Source organism: Sorex araneus, chromosome 5, assembly GCF_027595985.1.
Source record: "Sorex araneus isolate mSorAra2 chromosome 5, mSorAra2.pri, whole genome shotgun sequence".
Classification (NCBI taxonomy): domain Eukaryota; kingdom Metazoa; phylum Chordata; class Mammalia; order Eulipotyphla; family Soricidae; genus Sorex; species Sorex araneus.
Window position 1 is genome coordinate 111,810,989 of NC_073306.1, and position 18,162 is coordinate 111,829,150.

The 18,162-nt window shown below is 40.2% G+C and overlaps 1 protein-coding gene across 1 annotated transcript in view; it reads right to left on the reverse strand.

Moving 5' to 3' along the window:
* DNAH8 (dynein axonemal heavy chain 8) overlaps positions 1-18,162 on the reverse strand; it is a 414,847-nt gene that overhangs the window by 43,027 nt on the left and 353,658 nt on the right. Inside the window, exons 86-87 of the mRNA XM_004619333.1 lie at positions 10,315-10,431; positions 8,306-8,407 (exon numbers count right to left, since the gene is read on the reverse strand). Of these exons, the coding sequence (XP_004619390.1) occupies positions 8,306-8,407; positions 10,315-10,431 (219 nt within the window). The remainder of the gene's footprint in view (positions 1-8,305; positions 8,408-10,314; positions 10,432-18,162) is intronic.

Below are 18,162 nucleotides of genomic sequence, written 5' to 3' on the forward strand. Positions count from 1 at the left end.
GGAGGACTCTATGGAACGAGATGGAGTTCGTGCCTGACTTGGGTTGCTTATACTTTTTCTACTCTTTCCCTCCATAAATCCTTCTTCCAGCTCCTTTGAAGTGTGTGTGTGTCTGTGTGTGTGGGGGGGGGGGGTAGGGGAGAGGGATGAAGTGGAGAAACTCAAATAACACATGTACCAGCTCTTTCTTTTGCTTTTCTGGCTGCAGCAGTTTCACTCCTATTCAACGTCAATGCACAAGACACTGAGTGGAGAACAGAATGAGGAGCTGAGACACACGCCGTTCTTTCTCTCAAGGAACTGATACGTACCTAGTAGAAGGCTAAGCCAATTACATAATAGCCACAATACAAAGTGCACTGAGGTTAGAGTCAAAGAAATAAAAAATAAGCAAAGTACTGAGGAGGCTCAAAGCAAAAAGACGAGTCAGATGGATGCCAGGAAAAAATTTCTCTAGAAGGAAACTTTGAAAGCGTCTGCAAGGATAGGTTTTTGTCAGGAAAAAAGTTGGTGCTGAGTAGACCAGAATAAGGGTTGCAGCACCGTGAGGCAGGATGGGAAAATGATGAAATCCTGGGTAATGTCACCTAGTGGTGATACAGGACAGGAAAGGTAAAGTGAGGTTACACTGTGGGTGACTCAGATGTCATGTGGGGACTGGAGCTTCATTTAAGAACTAGGGAGCTGGGGAAAGTCATCTGAGAGAACAGTGCTGTGATCATGGTCATTAATTCCAAAGATGATGCTCTGAGCGATGCAGATGACCAAGGAGGAAAAAAATTACAGGGTTTCCAGAGGACAGCAGAGGGCCATCCTGAGTTCTGTAAGAGCAAGTTTCTTCCTATTTTTCCATTACTTTATCTATGCATACAGACAGATTCAAAAAGGAAAGTTTCATCAAATTTGAAGGACAGTTGGGAGGGAGAGTCAAACTACAGTATGGAATTTCTTTGGGAGACTCTAGAAAGTACTTTACAAAGATAAGCAGTTGAGGGTAAAGTTCTGCAATTATCAGCTTGAAGAGAGACACCCCACAAGATGCTGAGGACAAAGAAAATTAAACAGGATTTCAAGATAAAACCCCCAGTTTAATGTAAGAGATAGAGGATACATACTGAAGCACAGAAATGCAACTGAGTTGATTTTTCTCCGGAACTCTGCATTAAGGGACAGCAAAAGGGTTGGTCAGCAGGTGCAAGGTAAGCCTGCAGCCGAGACTGAGATGAAGTGGGTGGGAGCTAGGGTAGGGGTGGTAAGGCAGAATGTGGATTCCAGGATGCTTTTGCAGGCCTTCCTCAAAGGGGTTTCTGCTACCAGGTCCATGTGGTGACCTCAAGTCCTTACAGTCAGAGACTAAAACTGTTCTCTCTGATAGCTGAGGAGCTTTCTAGAATAGGTGCACGCTAGAGAAAGGGGTGGATGAGGGGAAGAAAAGGAGATAGGACAGGCAAGTGCCTAAGTCCCAGTATTAACTCTCCAGCCATGGTTACTTGTTTTAATGGTCTCGCAATTTTCTGGGGCAAACAGAACATGAGAATTAGGATCACATGCTTCCCCCCACTTCCCAAGGCAGCCTTTACCTTCTCTCCCTTCAAACACTGAGATCTGCTTTTTCCTTCTCTCAACTCATGGAGACCTTTCTCTTACTTGGAACAGAGACATGGTCATCAAGAAACAGCCTCATCTCTCCACCAGAGCTCACAGTGTCGGCCCCTGTCACACATCAGGGGTGGGAGGGGAAGAGTGAGCAAAACAACTGGTACACAGTTTGGTAAATCTGAATCAGTATAGGCCAGAAAAATCACCAAAATAGTAATAGGGTGGGAAATAAAAATAAGGCAGAGACAAAATCTTCCAGAAGACTAGTTTTGGAGCTATAAACTGGAAGGGTTCAGAACTAATCCCTTCAGAACTGGTCTGACTTTTTTTTCCCTTTTTGGATCACACCCAGCAATGAACAAGAGTTACTTCTGGCTCATGCACTCAGGAATTACTCCTGGAGGTGCTCAGGTGACTCTATGGGATGCTGGGAATCGAACCTGGATCAGCTGCATGCAAGGCAAACGTCCTACCTGTTGTGCTATCCCTCCAGCCCCTGAACTGGTTTGATTTTTACACTAGGTAATCACGTTAGAAAATTCAAGGACTAGGATATGTACTTCTCAAATTAGCATAGGGAACATAAAAACATACCTTTTAAAAAGTAAGAAATAGGGGCCATGTGATAGTACAGAGGAAATAAAAACACACCTTTAAAAAAATTTTTTTTTTGCTTTTGGGGTCACACCCGGAAATGCACAGGGGTTACTCCTGGCTCTGCACTCAGGAATTACTCCTGGTGGTGCTCAGGGGACCATATGGGATGCTGGGAATCGAACCCGGGTCGGCTGCATGCAAGGCAAACGCCCTACCTGTTCCAGCCCCCAAATTTTAAATTTTAAATTTTATTGAATCACTATGAGACAGTTACAAGCTTTCTTGTTTGGGTTACAATCTCACAATGATCAAACACCCATCCCTCCACCAGTGCACATTCCCCACCACCAATATTCCAGGTATACGCCCCCTTTCCCATCCTATCCCTGCCTCTATGGCAAACAATATCCCCCAAAAGTAGAGAGAGAGTATGGAGAATACTGTCTGCCAAAAACCACACCTTTTAAAGATCAGGAAAATAGGGTAAGAGTGATATTATGGTGGGTCGAGCCTTTGTCTTGCCATTGCCAAACATGAAGGTTTGATTCCTGGCATCCCATATGGTCCCCAGAGCACCACCAGGAAAAACTCCTGCTTGCAGAGAACAGCTGGATGTGGCCAAAACCCTTTTTTTTTAAATAAAAAAAGTGGTAAAGTGCAAAAAGAAAGACCCCCTAAAAACATAGTTTATGGAAACCATAATATAAAATAGTGGAAATAATAAATAGGAAATAGCAGCTTTCATAGAAAGAGTAAGCTGATCAATTTGCCTACTAAAATATAAAGACCCTTATATTGGGTATGCTATTTCAGATACTTGTTATTTATAAGCGATAAATGTAAAACATAATAACAGAACATTTTAAATAAATTTCAGTATTAGAATAAAAAAATCCTACTTGGTCATGGTGTATGATCTTTTGATGTATGGTTAAATTTAGTTTGCTCTATGCCGGCTCGCGCTCCGCCGAGATTCGACCCGGGTGGCCATGCCTTTGCACAGCCGCTTTGCTGCTGAACCAGGATCCAGAGCCAGCTATATTACTTGGGGTCCCAGCGAGTGCTTGCAGCCATGTCTCCAGACTGTGAACTTAGCTTTTGCTCCATGCTGCCCCAGGAAGGGAAATGATGCAATTTCTAACTTAAATCTCCCTGGACTTAATTACTAAAATACAGAAATCCTAAACCTTTATATATTTATATCTCTTCATTTTCAGCAGTGGAAAACTAATTATCAAATGTTTCCTTGTCAATAGGGCCGTATTCTTGGGGGATAAACTCCAACAAGAATAGTGAATTCTGTGTTGAAACTCCAACAACAATAGTGAGTTTTGTGTTGAAATATGGAATGTAATCAAGGTAAAGAGAAAAGGAAGTGAAATTTATCAGTTATGCAGGGGGGGTGGGGGGTTGGGGGGCGAGGAGGTGGGAGGTACAGAGACATAAGCCTGAGAACTTTGTAACTTTCCACATGGTGATTCAATAAAATAAATTAAAAATAAATTTAGTTTGCTAATATTTTGTTGAGGATCTTTGCATCAATGTTCATTAGGAATTTAGGTTTATAGTTTTCCTTTTTGTGTGATGTTTTTGCTTTTGGTATTAGGGTAATATTCGCTTCACAGAAACTGTTTGGGAAGATTCTTATTCCTTCAATTTTCTGGAAGAAAGATTGAGAGTAGATCTTTTCTTCAAGGTTTGCAGGAACTCACCTTGTGGGTTGGGACTTTTGTTTTTGCAAAGTTTTTTGATTACTGTTTTCATTTCCTTGATAGTAATAGGCTCGTTCAGGTCTCTGATTTTTCTTGACTCTTGATTTTTCTTGGTTTTTCTTGGAAAGTTACAGAAGTCCAAAATTTTATCCATTTATTCTACATTCTTTAGTTTCATACCATAAAAATGTGTTAAGTAATCCCTGATGGTCCTCTGAATTTCTGTGATATCTGTAATGCTGTCTCCCCTTTGATTTCTGACTTAGGTTACTATGATTTTCTCTCTTCCCAGTGGTTTTTCCAATCTTGTCTTTTCTCAAAAGACAAGTTCCTGGTTTTATTGATATCTTGAGTTTTATTTTTTTAAGTTTCCATTTAATTAAATTCTACTCTAATTTCTTCTGCTTGCCCCGGACTTCTTGTGGCTTTTTTCTCCGTTAAGCTGTGCAGCTAGGTTATCAATGTGGAATTTTTCTTGCTTGCATTGCTATGAACTTTATCCCCCACCCCTCACCTTTTTGTTGAATCACTGTGAGATACACAGTTACAAAGTTGTTCATGATTGAGTTTCAGTCACACAATGTCCCAACATGCATTCTTTAACCAGTGCACAATTCCTGTAGCCAATGCCTATAGTCCGCCCCACTCCTGCTCTCCTGCCTCCCTACTCCATCCCTGAAGATTATCTCCATGACAGACACTTTTCTTCTTTCTCTTATTTTCTGTCTTTTATTTATTTTGTGGTTGGCAATACTGAAAGGGTATCATGCATGTAACTTCACCTCTTCTCGGCTCTCAGTTTTTGTCCAGAGTGATAGTTTCCAACTATTATTGTCATAGTCCTAACTTCTCTGCCCTAACCGCACTCCCTTCCCCCTTTGTATAAAACTTCCTTCCATGGACCAGTCTTCCTTGCCCTTGTTTCTACTGTCTTTGGGTATTATTCACACACTATGTCATCCTTTTTAAATTTATATCCTAAAAATGAGTGTAATATTTTCATGCTTTCCCTCTGACTGATTTCATTCAGCATGGAGATTTCACTCACCATGTCCATCCATGTATAAGCAAGTTTCTTCATTTCATTTTTCCAAACAACTTGCAGTATTCCATTGTGTAAATGTATCATAGTCTCTTTATCCACTTATCTGTTCTCAGGCACTTAGGTTGTTTCCAAATTGGCTCTTATAAATAGTAACTGCGATGAATATAGGTGTGCAGATGGCTTTTTCTGCATTGTGTTTTTAGACATTTAGGGTATATTTCCAGGAGGACTATTTCTGGGTTATACGGAAGTTCAATTTCTAATTTTTTTTAGGAATATCCAGATTGTTTCCCAGAAAGAATTGGATCAATCGACACTCTCACCAGCTGTGAGAGTTCCTTTCTCTCTGCATCCAGTACTGGTGGTTCTTTTTGATGTGTGCCATTCTGTGTTATGAGACAATATCTCTTTGTTGTTTTGATTTGCATTTCCCTGATAATTAGTGATACAGAGCACTTTTTCATGTGCTCTACCTTTTGGCCATTTGTATTTCTTCTTTAAGGAAATTTCTGTTCATCTCATCTCCTGATTTTTTGATGGGGTTGAATTATTTTTTCTTATAATGTTCTACCAGTGCCTTATATATCTTGGATGATATATGAGTGTCTAAGATGAGTGTTGGATAAATATTTTTTTCCCAAGATGTCTTTGTATTCTGGTCATCATTTCCTTTAAAGTGAAGCACCACATACAGACCCATAAAGCACTGCTAGGATGATCCTTTAGCACATAATAAACACTGAGCACCACTGGTTGCTGCCCTCCAAAAACAAACAAACAGAAGGCAAAACAACAACAGCAAAGGAATATAAAGGACACGAGAAAATGGAAATACATCTTTTAATAGATTGGAAAAGTTATATGGTCAAAACTACAATCTTGTCCAAATCATTACTGAGATTACATGCAGTCCCTATAAAAATGCCCATGACCTTTTAAAAAAGTTATAGATCAAATGCTATTGTTGAAATGTCTGTGGAGAAATAACCTGAACTCTCCAAATAGTCAAGGAAGTCCTAGGGAGAAAGATGGAAGGCTTCTCTTTCCACAATTTCAAACTATTCTGTAAAAATGTAGTAATCAAGGGGCTGGAGCTATAGCACAGCGGGTAGGGCTTTTGCCTTGCCCACGGCTGACCTGGGTTCAGTTCTCAGCATCCCATATGGTTCCCCGAGCACTGCCAGGAGTAATTCCTGAGTGCATGAGCCAGAATCCCTGTGCATAGCTGGGTATGACCCCAAAAGGAAAAAAAATGTAGTAATCAAAACAGTGTGGTACTGGACTAAGGAAAGACTCAGATAAAATAGTAAAGAAAAGGTAGATACACAGAAAAGGTTTATGGACATTTAATCTTTGATAAAAGTACAAAAATCATTAAGTGGTCCATGAAAACCCTCCTCAATAAATGGCATTGGGAAAACTGGTCAGTTACATACAAAATGGATACAGACCCTTTTCAACACCATACACAAAAATCAAATGAAAATGAAATGGATTAAAGACTTTGATATTTAGACATGAATCAATAAATTATATTGAAGAAAGCATAGGTAGAATACTTAATGACACTGAAGCAAGAGGCAACTTCAGTAACTCACTGTCATTGGCCAAGCAATTGAAGTTTAGATAAATAAATGAGATTATATGAAATTAAGAAGCTTCTGCTCCACAATATAAATGATGACCAGAATAAAATGGTACCCCACACGCTTGGAGAAAGTTTTTGCCAACCACTCACATGATAAGGGTAAGTATCTGAGATATATAAAGCACTGGTAGAAGTTTACGAGAGAAACAAAAGCAAAAACAAAAGCACTAACCCATCATAAATTAGGGGTAATAGATGAACAGAATCTTCCTCAAAGAAGACATGCAGATGGCTAAAAAGTATACTAAAATGCTCTGAATAACATCATCAGAGAGATATAAATCAAAACAAAAATGAGATATCATCTCACAGCAATGAGACTGGCAGACATTACAACCAGTGTGGATGTGGGGAGAAGGAACTCTCATTTATTGCTGGTGGAAAAGTTGGTTGGTCCATCCTTTTAAAAAATAATATGGATCCTTCTCAAAAATTAGTAATGGAGCTTCCATATGACCCAGCAATTCCATTTCTTGGCAGCTACTCTAAGGACACAAAAATTATTCAGAAAAAACATGCATGCTTATATTCATTGCAGCACTGTTCAAAATAGCCAAAATCTGGAAACAATATAAGTGTGTCCAAGAACAGATGACTAGGTAGAGAAGTATATATATACACAATAAAATACCACTCTGCTATGAGAGAAGATGTATTTGCTGCTACATGGGTGGGTGTGAAGAGTTTTATGCTAAGTGAAGCTGGTCAGAAGGAGAGGGCAAGATACAGAATAATCTCCTTTGTATATGGGGTACAAGGAAACACAGTAGGGGAATAACAAATGTTCAGAGGCAACAGAAACTGAGAACTGGCTTTCAGGAGAAAACTTACCATGGGGGGGCAGTATGTAGTGGGAGATCGGTGAAGGGAGGGAGGGACACTGGGACAATAGGAGGGAAGTGGAAATTCTGGTGGAGGGTGTGGTGCTGAACGGTTTAGGCACAAAACCCTACCATAACCAGTTTTTAGAACCATGGTGCCTAAAGAAAATTTAGTAAATAAATTTAAAAGTAAATAATAAAAAAACTAATATACAAATATAACAAATATTAAAATTTATGGTTACCAAAAGACTAATGAGAGGGAGAAAAGCCTCAGAGCGGGAAAACATCATTGCAGCCACATAATCCACCAAGAATCTTTATCAAAGAACATGTTGAGTACTTAAAAATCGTACTTTTTTCTAAAAGACAATTCAAGAGCAAAGAGGAGAGACAGCGGGAGACGCTGGGCACGAGCTGTTCTAGTCAGAAGACTCCCGGGCCACTGAGTTCTGACTGCTCTTCGTCTCTGCTCTGGACCATGGTTGCTTTTAATTTTCGTTTTGTTTTTGTTTTTAAGAGCTCTGCTTTATTTTCTCCATCACCACCTTAAATTTGACTTGTCTATCACACATACACACATTTTACCTTGCTTAAAAGGCAAGTGCAGGGCGATCGCTCCGAAGGTGGAACACATGCCTTGCACGTGAGAGTCCCTGAATTCAACTTCAACCTAGACCCTTGGTGATCCTGCCTCAGCACTGCTGAGTGTGGCCGCCCCCACTACCAGCCCTCAGTACCACATCACTGGGGCACAGACCTGCCTGATCAAGCATCACCAGTAGGGACCCCTTAAGCTTTGGGGAAGCCCCTCCTAGAAAAGAACAAAAAGGTAAATAAATACCATGAAATACATTTCTTCTTTTTTCCTTAATGAACTTACTCGAGCAAAGCAGTTAAGCAGACGTTTGTCAAAGTCATCAGTCACTCGACCTCCATATTGTACTTCTCCGATCATGTACCGAACTGTATTCCATGATACGCCCTTTATTTGAAATGAAACAGGATTACTCATTGCTAATCCAAACAAAAAATTCTAAACCATTCAGGTCTTTCACTAAGGAAGAGGGAGCTAGACTGCATTGAAAATTACTCATTAACTTATATTAATAACCCTTTTTCTATTAAATGACTGGAATTGCTATAGTTTATTCACCAAAGAAAAGTCTACAGTACTAAACATCAGTGAATATATTGCTCATTGATAATTTTAAATAGGGGAAAAAGACTATTTTTCACCCTGTGTATATAATCACCTATAATACTCATTATAGCTATGTCAAGCTGTTAGAGAAGAAAAAAGTTGTGGTTAGTGAAGAAAGGGGGAAAAAATCAAGTAATCAATGCTTTAATACGCTTTCTCAGTAATACATTTTCTGAATCAGTATGAGAAACACCAGATTATTAATTTGCAAGAGTTTCCTACAATGCAATCCTCTGCTGTCTCATTCTGGAAGCTATAACTACATCAAACTATTAATTTCCATAGTAATCTTATACTAGGTATACACTGTAGATATTAATCATTTTTATTAAAAATCTTCAATACATTTCATGTAGGAGAACTAAAGATGCTTAATATATTTTTCTTTTTCATCTTTGTTGTCTTTAAAAAAACTATTTCCTGGTTACTATTATTTGCATGTAAAAATTCACATATACATTATCACATTATAAACTCATATCATTTAAATTATATTTTCATATACTTTATTTCAGAATATCTTTGTAGTTCCATGGCTTGGTTCTAGATTTCCCATGTGCCCAGGTCAAAACTCATTCTGGTCCATCTGTACTGATATTGAGTGTCTACAATTGTCTTCAAAAACTACTCTGTAAGGGAAGGGAAGGAGAAACAGGGGCCCTTTCTATGTTGCATAATTGTGCTTTCACAAGCGCTAGCTCATTTATTCCTCCCAGAAACTATGGCTATTTTATCAATGATAAAACAGGCTCTGAGCGGTTCATTAACTTGCTCAAGGTCTTAAAGAAAAAAGAGTTTCAATCCTTTGTATGTACAAAGTCACATTCTAGCATTGCATTCTAGTTCTGTGACATTGAGGAAGTCTCTCACTCTCTCTCATCCATGACCTCAGGCATCTATTATGCCTGCATCATCAACACAGTAGGTACCTTATGTGAAAATAAAAATGTCGTCTGCCTATGGGTGAACTCTGGGATCTGGGAAGTGCTGTGTGTACAATGATAAGGGTCATTACTAAACAGTATTGCTATTTATATGCATAAGTTTCAATGTCTGTGACCAGGTGACTTTAAGGTGCAAAAAATCTCTAGGCTGTGAGAAAACATTTTGTCTTTGGAGAATGGTTGAGTGAGTTAAAGGAAGAAAAGCTTGGCTTTGAGTGCACATTCTCTCTCTCTCTCTCTCTCTCTCTCTCTCTCTCTCTCTCTCTTATTTTTTGGTTAGGGAGGATTTGATCACACTCAGCAACACTTAGGGTTTATTCCTGGCTCAGTGCTCAGGGATCATTCCTGGTGGAGCTCAGGGGACCACATGCGGTGTTGATGGCCAAATGGGCCACATACAAGCAAGGAAAGTTCCTTAATCTTTGTACCATTTCACTGACCCTCAGAAGAAAGTTCTCGTGAAGTGTCTCATGGCACTTGGGTGGGATAAGAGGAAGCTGTGGGGCTGCATCTCTGAAGTGCACATTTGAAGGAGTAAAGGGTGCTGCAAAGGGGACAGACTGAGGGAACAGACCGATGCCCTTCTGGGGCCCGTTAAGGGTGTGAGTGGGAAGAGTGCAAGGAGAAGTCTTCCTTTCGGGGAGGCGGGGAGCTCGGCAGGCTCGTGGGAAACCCAGACTGAAATTGACCACGGAGCCTTGATTTAAGAGCAGCAATAATAAAAGAAAAGAGGAAAAAACTCACTTTTTTGATATCGCATTCATCAAGGTGATTCTGAATAAATTGAACACTGGCTGTAAAGTCGGCTGAATTGAACTCATAGGGGATATTCCATCCTAAGGGACCAAATTTGCGTCGTTCCTTAAAAATACCAAAAAAGGGTCATGGATATATTTAAATTATATGTAGCTCATTCCTTTTATTATATAGTTGAATCACAATGTACGTTAAAACTAAGGCATGATATCAAAATAAGTGACACTATTGAATATATATAATTTTGAACACATTTACCACTAGAAATATTATTTATGGTTCAAATAGCCTAATCATTTAACAAAACTAGAATTAGTTTCAAATTAGAATTTTTGGGTTTCTAGGTGTAGGTCTCCCTACCCATTCTTTTAAAAATGTAGTATGTGCTCAATAAATATCTGTCACATTGAATTCATCTTTTTATACATTGGACTTTTGAAAGTTTTAAATATTAAATTAAAAATTTTCTAAACATACAAACTTAAATTTGATGAGTGAAAATATGTATTATAAATCATGATGTGTGTCTTAAAACTTTCATGTTGCTCTCATTTTTTTCTCATTCCCCAAAAAAGTGGGTGGAATCTCTAAAATTGCCAAATTACTTTAAATAATCTGGCTGGGTTCAGATCACATGAACAATTCAACTGCTTCGATGCCCTAAAAACCACTGTAAAGGTACATTAAGCATTAGAACTGTTATTGTCAGGCTCTGTTCATTCAAGAAAATCACATAGATGAGCACAGATGTCACCATCTTTCAGCATTCCCAGTGCAGCATAAGCCAGTGGCTACTTCAGGTTAGCTTTAAGAATTTTGGTCTTGGTCCTGAGGTGAGGACACATATGGAAAACAGAACCCCTCCCTATAAATCTACAGAAAAATGTAATTTCATAGCTCTACCACTAAATACATGATAATTTTCCTTCTCTATTCTGCCTTCCCCAACTCAGCACACAATTGCGTGCATATGCGCGCACGCATGCGCGCACACATGCGCGCGCGCGCACACACACACACACACACACACACATTCCCTTCTTTTTTTCACAATCTATTCTTCATTCTTCTGGAACCTGTGTTTTCAAGATAAAGTTTGTATCTGGCATTTAAAGAAGCCTAAGTGTATTTTATTTTATTTAATTTTTTTTATTGAATCACTGTGAGATAGACCCTTACAAAGATGTTCATGATTGGATTTCAGTCATACAGTATTCCAACACCCATCTCTCCACCAGTGTATATTTGCCAGCACCAGTGTCCCCAGGTTCCTCCCATCACCCCCCAGCACCAGTATGCCTCTATGACAGATAGTTTTTTCTTTTTCTTTTTCTTCTTCTTTTTCCTTTTCTCTTTTCATATTCTTCTTCTTCTTCTTCTTCTTCTTCTTCTTCTTCTTCTTCTTCTTCTTCTTCTTCTTCTTCTTCTTCTTCTTCTTTTCTTCTTCTTCTTCTTCTTCTTCTTCTTCTTTTCTTCTTCTTCTTCTTCTTCTTCTTCTTCTTCTTCTTTTCTTCTTCTTCTTCTTCTTCTTCTTTTCTTCTTCTTCTTCTTCTTCTTCTTCTTCTTCCTCCTCCTCCTCCTCCTCCTCCTCCTCCTCCTCCTTTCTCCCCTCTCCTCTTCCTCTTCCTCCTCCTCCTTCCTCCCCCTCCTCCTCCACATCCTCCTCCTCCTCCTCTTCCTCCTCCTTCTCCTCCTTCTCCTCCTCCTCCTTCTTCTTCTTCCTCTTCCTCTTCTTCCTCTTCTTCCTCCTCCTCCTTCCTCCCCCCTCCTCCTCCACATCTTTTTCCTCCTCCTCTTCCTCCCCCTTCTACTCCACATCCTCCTCCTCCTCTTCCTCCTCCTTCTTCTCCTCCTCCTCCTCCTCCTCCTCCTCCTTCTTCTTCTTCTTCTTCTTCTTCTTCTTCTTCTTCTTCTTCTTCTTCTTCTTCTTCTTCTTCTTCTTCCTCTTCTTCTTCTTCTTCCTCTTCTTCCTCCTCCTCCTCCTTCCTCCCCCTCCTCCTCCACATCCTCCTCCTCCTCTTCTTCCTCCTCCTCTTCCTCCTCCTTCTCCTCCTCCTCCTCCTTCTTCTTCTTCTTCTTCTCCTTCTTCTCCTCCTCCTCTTCCTTCTTCTTCTTCTTTTTCTTCTTCTTTTTTCTTCTTCTTCTTCTTCTTCTTCTTCTTCTTCTTCTTCTTCTTCTTCTTCTTCTTCTTCTTCTCCTTCTTCCTTCTCCTTCTTCTCCTTCTCCTTCTCCTTTTTTCCTTCTCCTCCTCCTCCTCCTCCTCCTCCTCCTCCTCCTCCTCCTCCTCCTCCTTCTTCTTCTTCTTCTTCTTCTTCTTCTTCTTTCTTCTCCTTCTCCTTCTCCTTTTTTCCTTCTCCTTCTCCTCCTCCTCCTTCTCCTTCTTCTCCTACTTCTTCTTCCTTATTTTTCTTCTTCTTCCTCTTCCTCCTTCCTCTTCTTCCTCTTCTACTCCTTCTCCTCCTCTTCCTTCTCCTCCTCCTTCTCCTCCTCCTTCTCCTTCTTCTCCTTCTCCTTCTCCTTCTTCTCCTTCTTCTTCCTTCTTATTCTTCCTTCTTCTTCTTCTTTCTTCTTTTCATCCTTTCTTCTTTTCTTCCTTCCTTCCTTCCTTCCTTCCTTCCTTCCTTCCTTCCTTCCTTCCTTCCTTCCTTCCTTCCTTCCTTCCTTCCTTCCTTCCTTCTCCCTCTCCCCCTGCCTCCTCCTCCTCCTTCCTCCTATCCTCCTCCTTCTTCTCTTCCTCCTCCTCCTCCTCTTCCTCCTTTTCCTCCTCCTCTTCCTTCTCTCTCTTTTTCCTTTTGGGCATTGTGGTTTGCAATATTGTTACTGAAAGGTTATCAAGAAAATCCATTTACCTACTTTTAACCCTCAGATCTTGTCCATCATGATCATTCCCTGCTATTATTGTCATACTGGTCTCTTCTCTATCTTACCTACACTAAACCTCACACAACTGGTCAAACCATTGACCAGTTCTCCTAAGCCCTGTTTTCCCTGGTCATGGATATTAGTCTTCTACTATATATATTTATATACCACAAGTGAATGCAGTCATTATATATCTGTCCCTCTCCTTTTGACTCATTTTACTCAGCATGATACTCTCCATGTTCATTCATTTATAGGCAAATTTCATTACTTCAGTTTTCCTAACAGCTGCATAGTATTCCATTATTTTAGATTGGACAAATTTATAGACATGTCAGAGAATAAAGTTATGAAATGAATGTGAGAAGATTTTTAATTACTGATTTTCAGAATGTTTTCAAAATATTATGCAGGCTTAGTGGAAGAACATATACTTTGCATGTATGAGAACCTTGTTTCGATCTGCAGCACCCTCCTTTCCCAAATATTAAGTAACTCAAGACAATGAACTAAGTCTAGACATTCTGACTGTAGGAGATGTATTGAGGGCAACAAATAATACATTGACACTGTGACACTCACACTTGGATGTGGCTTAATTAACACAAATTGCAGCACCGTTGTCCATGTGTTAAAAGTAAGCCACTGCCATTGCTTCTAGCCCTGTACTTCCTTAGGTTAGTTGTTTGAGAAGAGTCCATCAGAATCCTCCAAGTTCTGGCTGGAGGATCACAATTACTACCCAGTGCTGTCCTAGTCAGAGTTTAAGCTGTGAGCTAGAAAGCTGGAAGTACCATCTTTCACCTTGAAGATGGTAAGGAGCCTTGATAAAAAGAGAGAACAGTTCTTGTCTGAGGTAAGAGAGGCACACCCTGGATTTTAAAAAGTATTTAAAAAATACTTCTCTTGATTGCTTTCTACTTGCTGGTCTCAGCGTTCGTGCTGCCTTGAGGAGCTTCTCTAAACTGGTTTATGTTGTAATATTTGATGGTGTGATCAGAGTTTGAGTTCTGGCAGCAATAAATGTATCTCCAGCTTTTGTTTCTCCCTTTGCATCTATCTGCACCTTGGGGAAAGAACAGTGGCTATCTAACAAGTATGAGTCAATTATTGGCAGAATGAAAGTCATGCTCCCGCTCAACTTTCTGTGGAGCACATTCCAGGTCTGGCACGGGGTTTTGGAATCTTTCAGTGGACCTCAGAAATACAGCAGTGATTCTCCTCCAGATTATTCCAGGAGCAAGGGTGGGTTGCAGGGGTTTACACTGGGGTATTAATTCAGATGCACCCAGAATATTCCTTCAGTACCTGGAATTTCTGTCATCTTGAGGACTTTAAAGGAAAAATGTCAACCAGTTGTTGGTGAAAAGCAAGAGTGTTTCTATTTTTTTAAAAAGAAAATCAGATCTAAAACAGTTTACCCTACATTTGACATAATCTCTAAAATTTACCATTCAATTAGGAGAATGAATGAAGAATAATGCTTTCTTTGCAATTACCTAAGCTGCTCAAATTGGCTCTATGGAAATACTGGCGTTTATATGCATGGAGCAATTGCAATTTAGTTGCTCCTTAAAATGTGATCTTTCAAACTGCCCCACTGCAGAGATTTACTTCATTTGACATTGGTTGTTATCAATTTTCATGTAAAACTTCATTTTTAGGTTAGTTCACTGAAGTCAGAGACTTGTTCATTTTGAGGAGAAAATACAATATTTAGTGATTGACTTCCCCCTTCATGTCGTCTTTTCACTTTGACTTTATTCTAGTTTTGGACTCACTGATCTCTTGTAAGTGATGAGAAAAAAGAAAAGAAAGAAATCCTTTGAATCATCACCTAGGAATACTATAAAAGGTAGCATACAAAGATTCAAATTGTTTTAGAAGCTCCAAATTATTTTTCTATTTTTCTAGGTTTTGCTAGATTTATTTAGAATATCAAATCTCTTCTGTAGCATTAGAATTTTGAAACTAAGGGAGGAGTAATACAATAGAAAAGTGTTAAATTTAATGCGTTTTCGAGAAGTTTTCATTTAGTTGAGAAAATAAAACTTAGAACAAGAAAAGGACAATGTGATACAATGTATAATTAAATGTCAAGCAGTAATGGATGATAAGCTTAAAGAAGACAATCAATCAGAGGATTCTGGGAAAAATAAAACTCAAGCTGGTCTTTGAAAAGAAAGAAAAGATGTTCAGGCTTGGCAAAGGCTGGGAGCAAAGATACACAAAGCTTCTAAAAGAGTTTGCCGGTGGATGGGATGAGCAGAGCTGAGGATAAAGAGATAAAACCTAATTTAACAGAAGAGAGTTATCATATATTATTAAGTTGGAGAGCAATGCCTTTTCCAAAGACTAATTTACATTTTACTAGTCTTACACAATACAGTTTCTTCTTTTTATTCCAATGAATATATAAACTATAGGACTATTAGTGCAATATGGAAAACTTGGGATCATCCCAAGAACACTGAAGAAAATTAGCTTAATGAAATAGTTATTTGAATAATGTCACAACTATTTCTTATTTTATGTTAGACTCTGCGTCAAGCCAATGAACCTACCTCCACAGCCTAATTTCAAGTCGTTTTACTTACATCGTCAAAATAGGGCTCCCTGTGAGGGCTACACCCTATTTATTTAATGACTGAAGTTAATACAACATGAAAAAATATGCAAATTTATACCAGATAACAGAAGGGAAAACTTAAAAGGTAAAATTAATGAATAGAAATGATCAGAATCCCCAAGAGGCCCTGACCCCTCCCTCTTCTCCAGGTAATTGGGATTTCCCTTTGGACACCCCACCCAAAGTGGAAAAGCCCTTCCCTCGCCCCCTGCCCACGGTCTGGGGCTCGCTCGGAAGCCCCCAGCCTCGCCTGGCACCTCTGAGCCACCTCGCCAAGCGGCCCTGACCCCTCCCTCTTCCTCAGGTTAGGAGCGTGTCCTCACGTCAGAGGGCATGGTCTCAAAGTGGGCGTGGCCTCTTTCTGGAGCGGCTGCAGTTATTTCTCCCATTCCATGCATGGAGCTTTGGTCAAAATTGGTATAACCTATTCCTTTGGAGAATACCCGGGTAATCTTAGTCACTATATGGTAATAGTCAATTAGCCTATCCCATCCTAATTTCAAAACCACTATCAGTGAACACATCAAGTGGTACAAAAAGCCCTTTTTTAAGAGATCATAGCCCCAGGTCTTCAACTGAGGACCCTCACAAGCTAAGGTGGAGCGCCTGACAGTAAAGCCCATAACAACATGAAGAAACAGCGAAAACCCCACTGCCAGGAGAGATGGAAGAGAGGATCTCAGAAACCCCAACAGGGACTTCCAGAAATACAATCTCCTCTAGGATAGAGAATTCAGACAGGAATCGTGACACAATTAAAAGAATCAGTAGATGAAATAAAAACTCAGTAGGAGCCCTCAATAATAGAATGGCTACAGCCGAAGATAGAATCAGTGAGCTTGAAGATGAGTTGCAGAAAGCATATAGGCAACAACAAATAATGGCAAAAGATCTCAAAATGGCTCTTGAGTGAATTAGAGTCCTAGGGGATGACCACAAGAGAAGCAACATAAGAATTATTGGAGGACCCAGCCTGCTCCTTGGCCCTGAGCACCCCAGGCTTCCCTCCCCTCCGGACTGCCGGCATACTGCCTGGCATGCCGACCCCAAGCGCCGCAGCCGTTCTGTCTTCCAGCCCAGGTGTGTGACGTCCTCCTAGACCCGCCCTTCTGCGACCCAGCCAACCCCAACCCCTTGACCCGCTGTCGTGTTGTGGGAAAGGGGCATGGCCTAATAGGCAAGGGAGCATGGCCTAGGCAAAGTGGGCATGGCCTCTTTTCCGGTCGGCCACCGCTTATGCAGCAGCAGATATTCTCCTCAACATCGTGTCCAAGACTAACATCCTAGCTATTTGTAAACAGTAGGACAATAAAACACAAGACTTCACATAAGGATTGAAGGAACATCTCAGTGGGAGGCCAGGTTGTACAAGTGGGAAGTAAAAAGGCAACCACCATTGACTGAGCCTATCCACAATCCTTTTTTGCAACAAGAGGGAACAGGGATACTCATCTTCAAGGTCCCTCTTCCATACCACCACAACAACATGAAGAAACAGCGCAAATCCCCACCGCAAGCAGAGGACGATGAAAGCAGTCCAGAAACCTCAAATTGGCATTTCCTACAAACTTGACCTCTCTGATAAGGAATTCAGAGTTGAAATCCTCAAGATGTTCAATGAACTCAATGCAAAAATTGACAACTTAAAGGAGGACCTGGCGGAAACAATACAACAGACAGCCGACAAAATACGGGAAGAAATGAGAGCAGAAATAAAAAACCTTCAAAAAGAAATGAAGGATTCGGTAGATGAAATCAAAATCTCTCTGGCTGCCCTCAACAATAGAATGACTGCAGCGGAAGACAGAATCAGTATGCTTGAAGATGAGCTGCAAGAAGCCTACAGGCAACAACAAACCATGGCAAGAGACCTCAAATTAGCTCTAGGGTGAATCAGAGTCCTAGAGGATGATTTCAAGAGGAACAACATTAGAATCATTGGACTACCAGAACCACAGGGAACCAACCCCAAAGAAAAAGCCACAGTCAAACAAATCATTGCTGAAAACTTCCCAGAGCTGGACAATGCGGGCATCCAGATTCAAGGCGCCTGAAGAGTTTCAGCTAAAAGAGATCCTAACAGAAAAACCCCAAGTCATATCATAGTTACAATGATGGACGTCATCCAGAGAGACACAATACTGAAAGCAGCAAGATTGAAGAAGGAAATAACATACAAAGGAGCACCCCTTAGATTCACAGCAGAACTATAAGAGGAAACCCTCTAAGCCCGAAGGCAATGGTGGGATATAGTGAAAAAACTCAATGAAATGAACGCTTCACCAAGAATACTTTATCCAGCTAAACTCTCATTCAAACTCGAAGGAACCATACACTACTTTGGG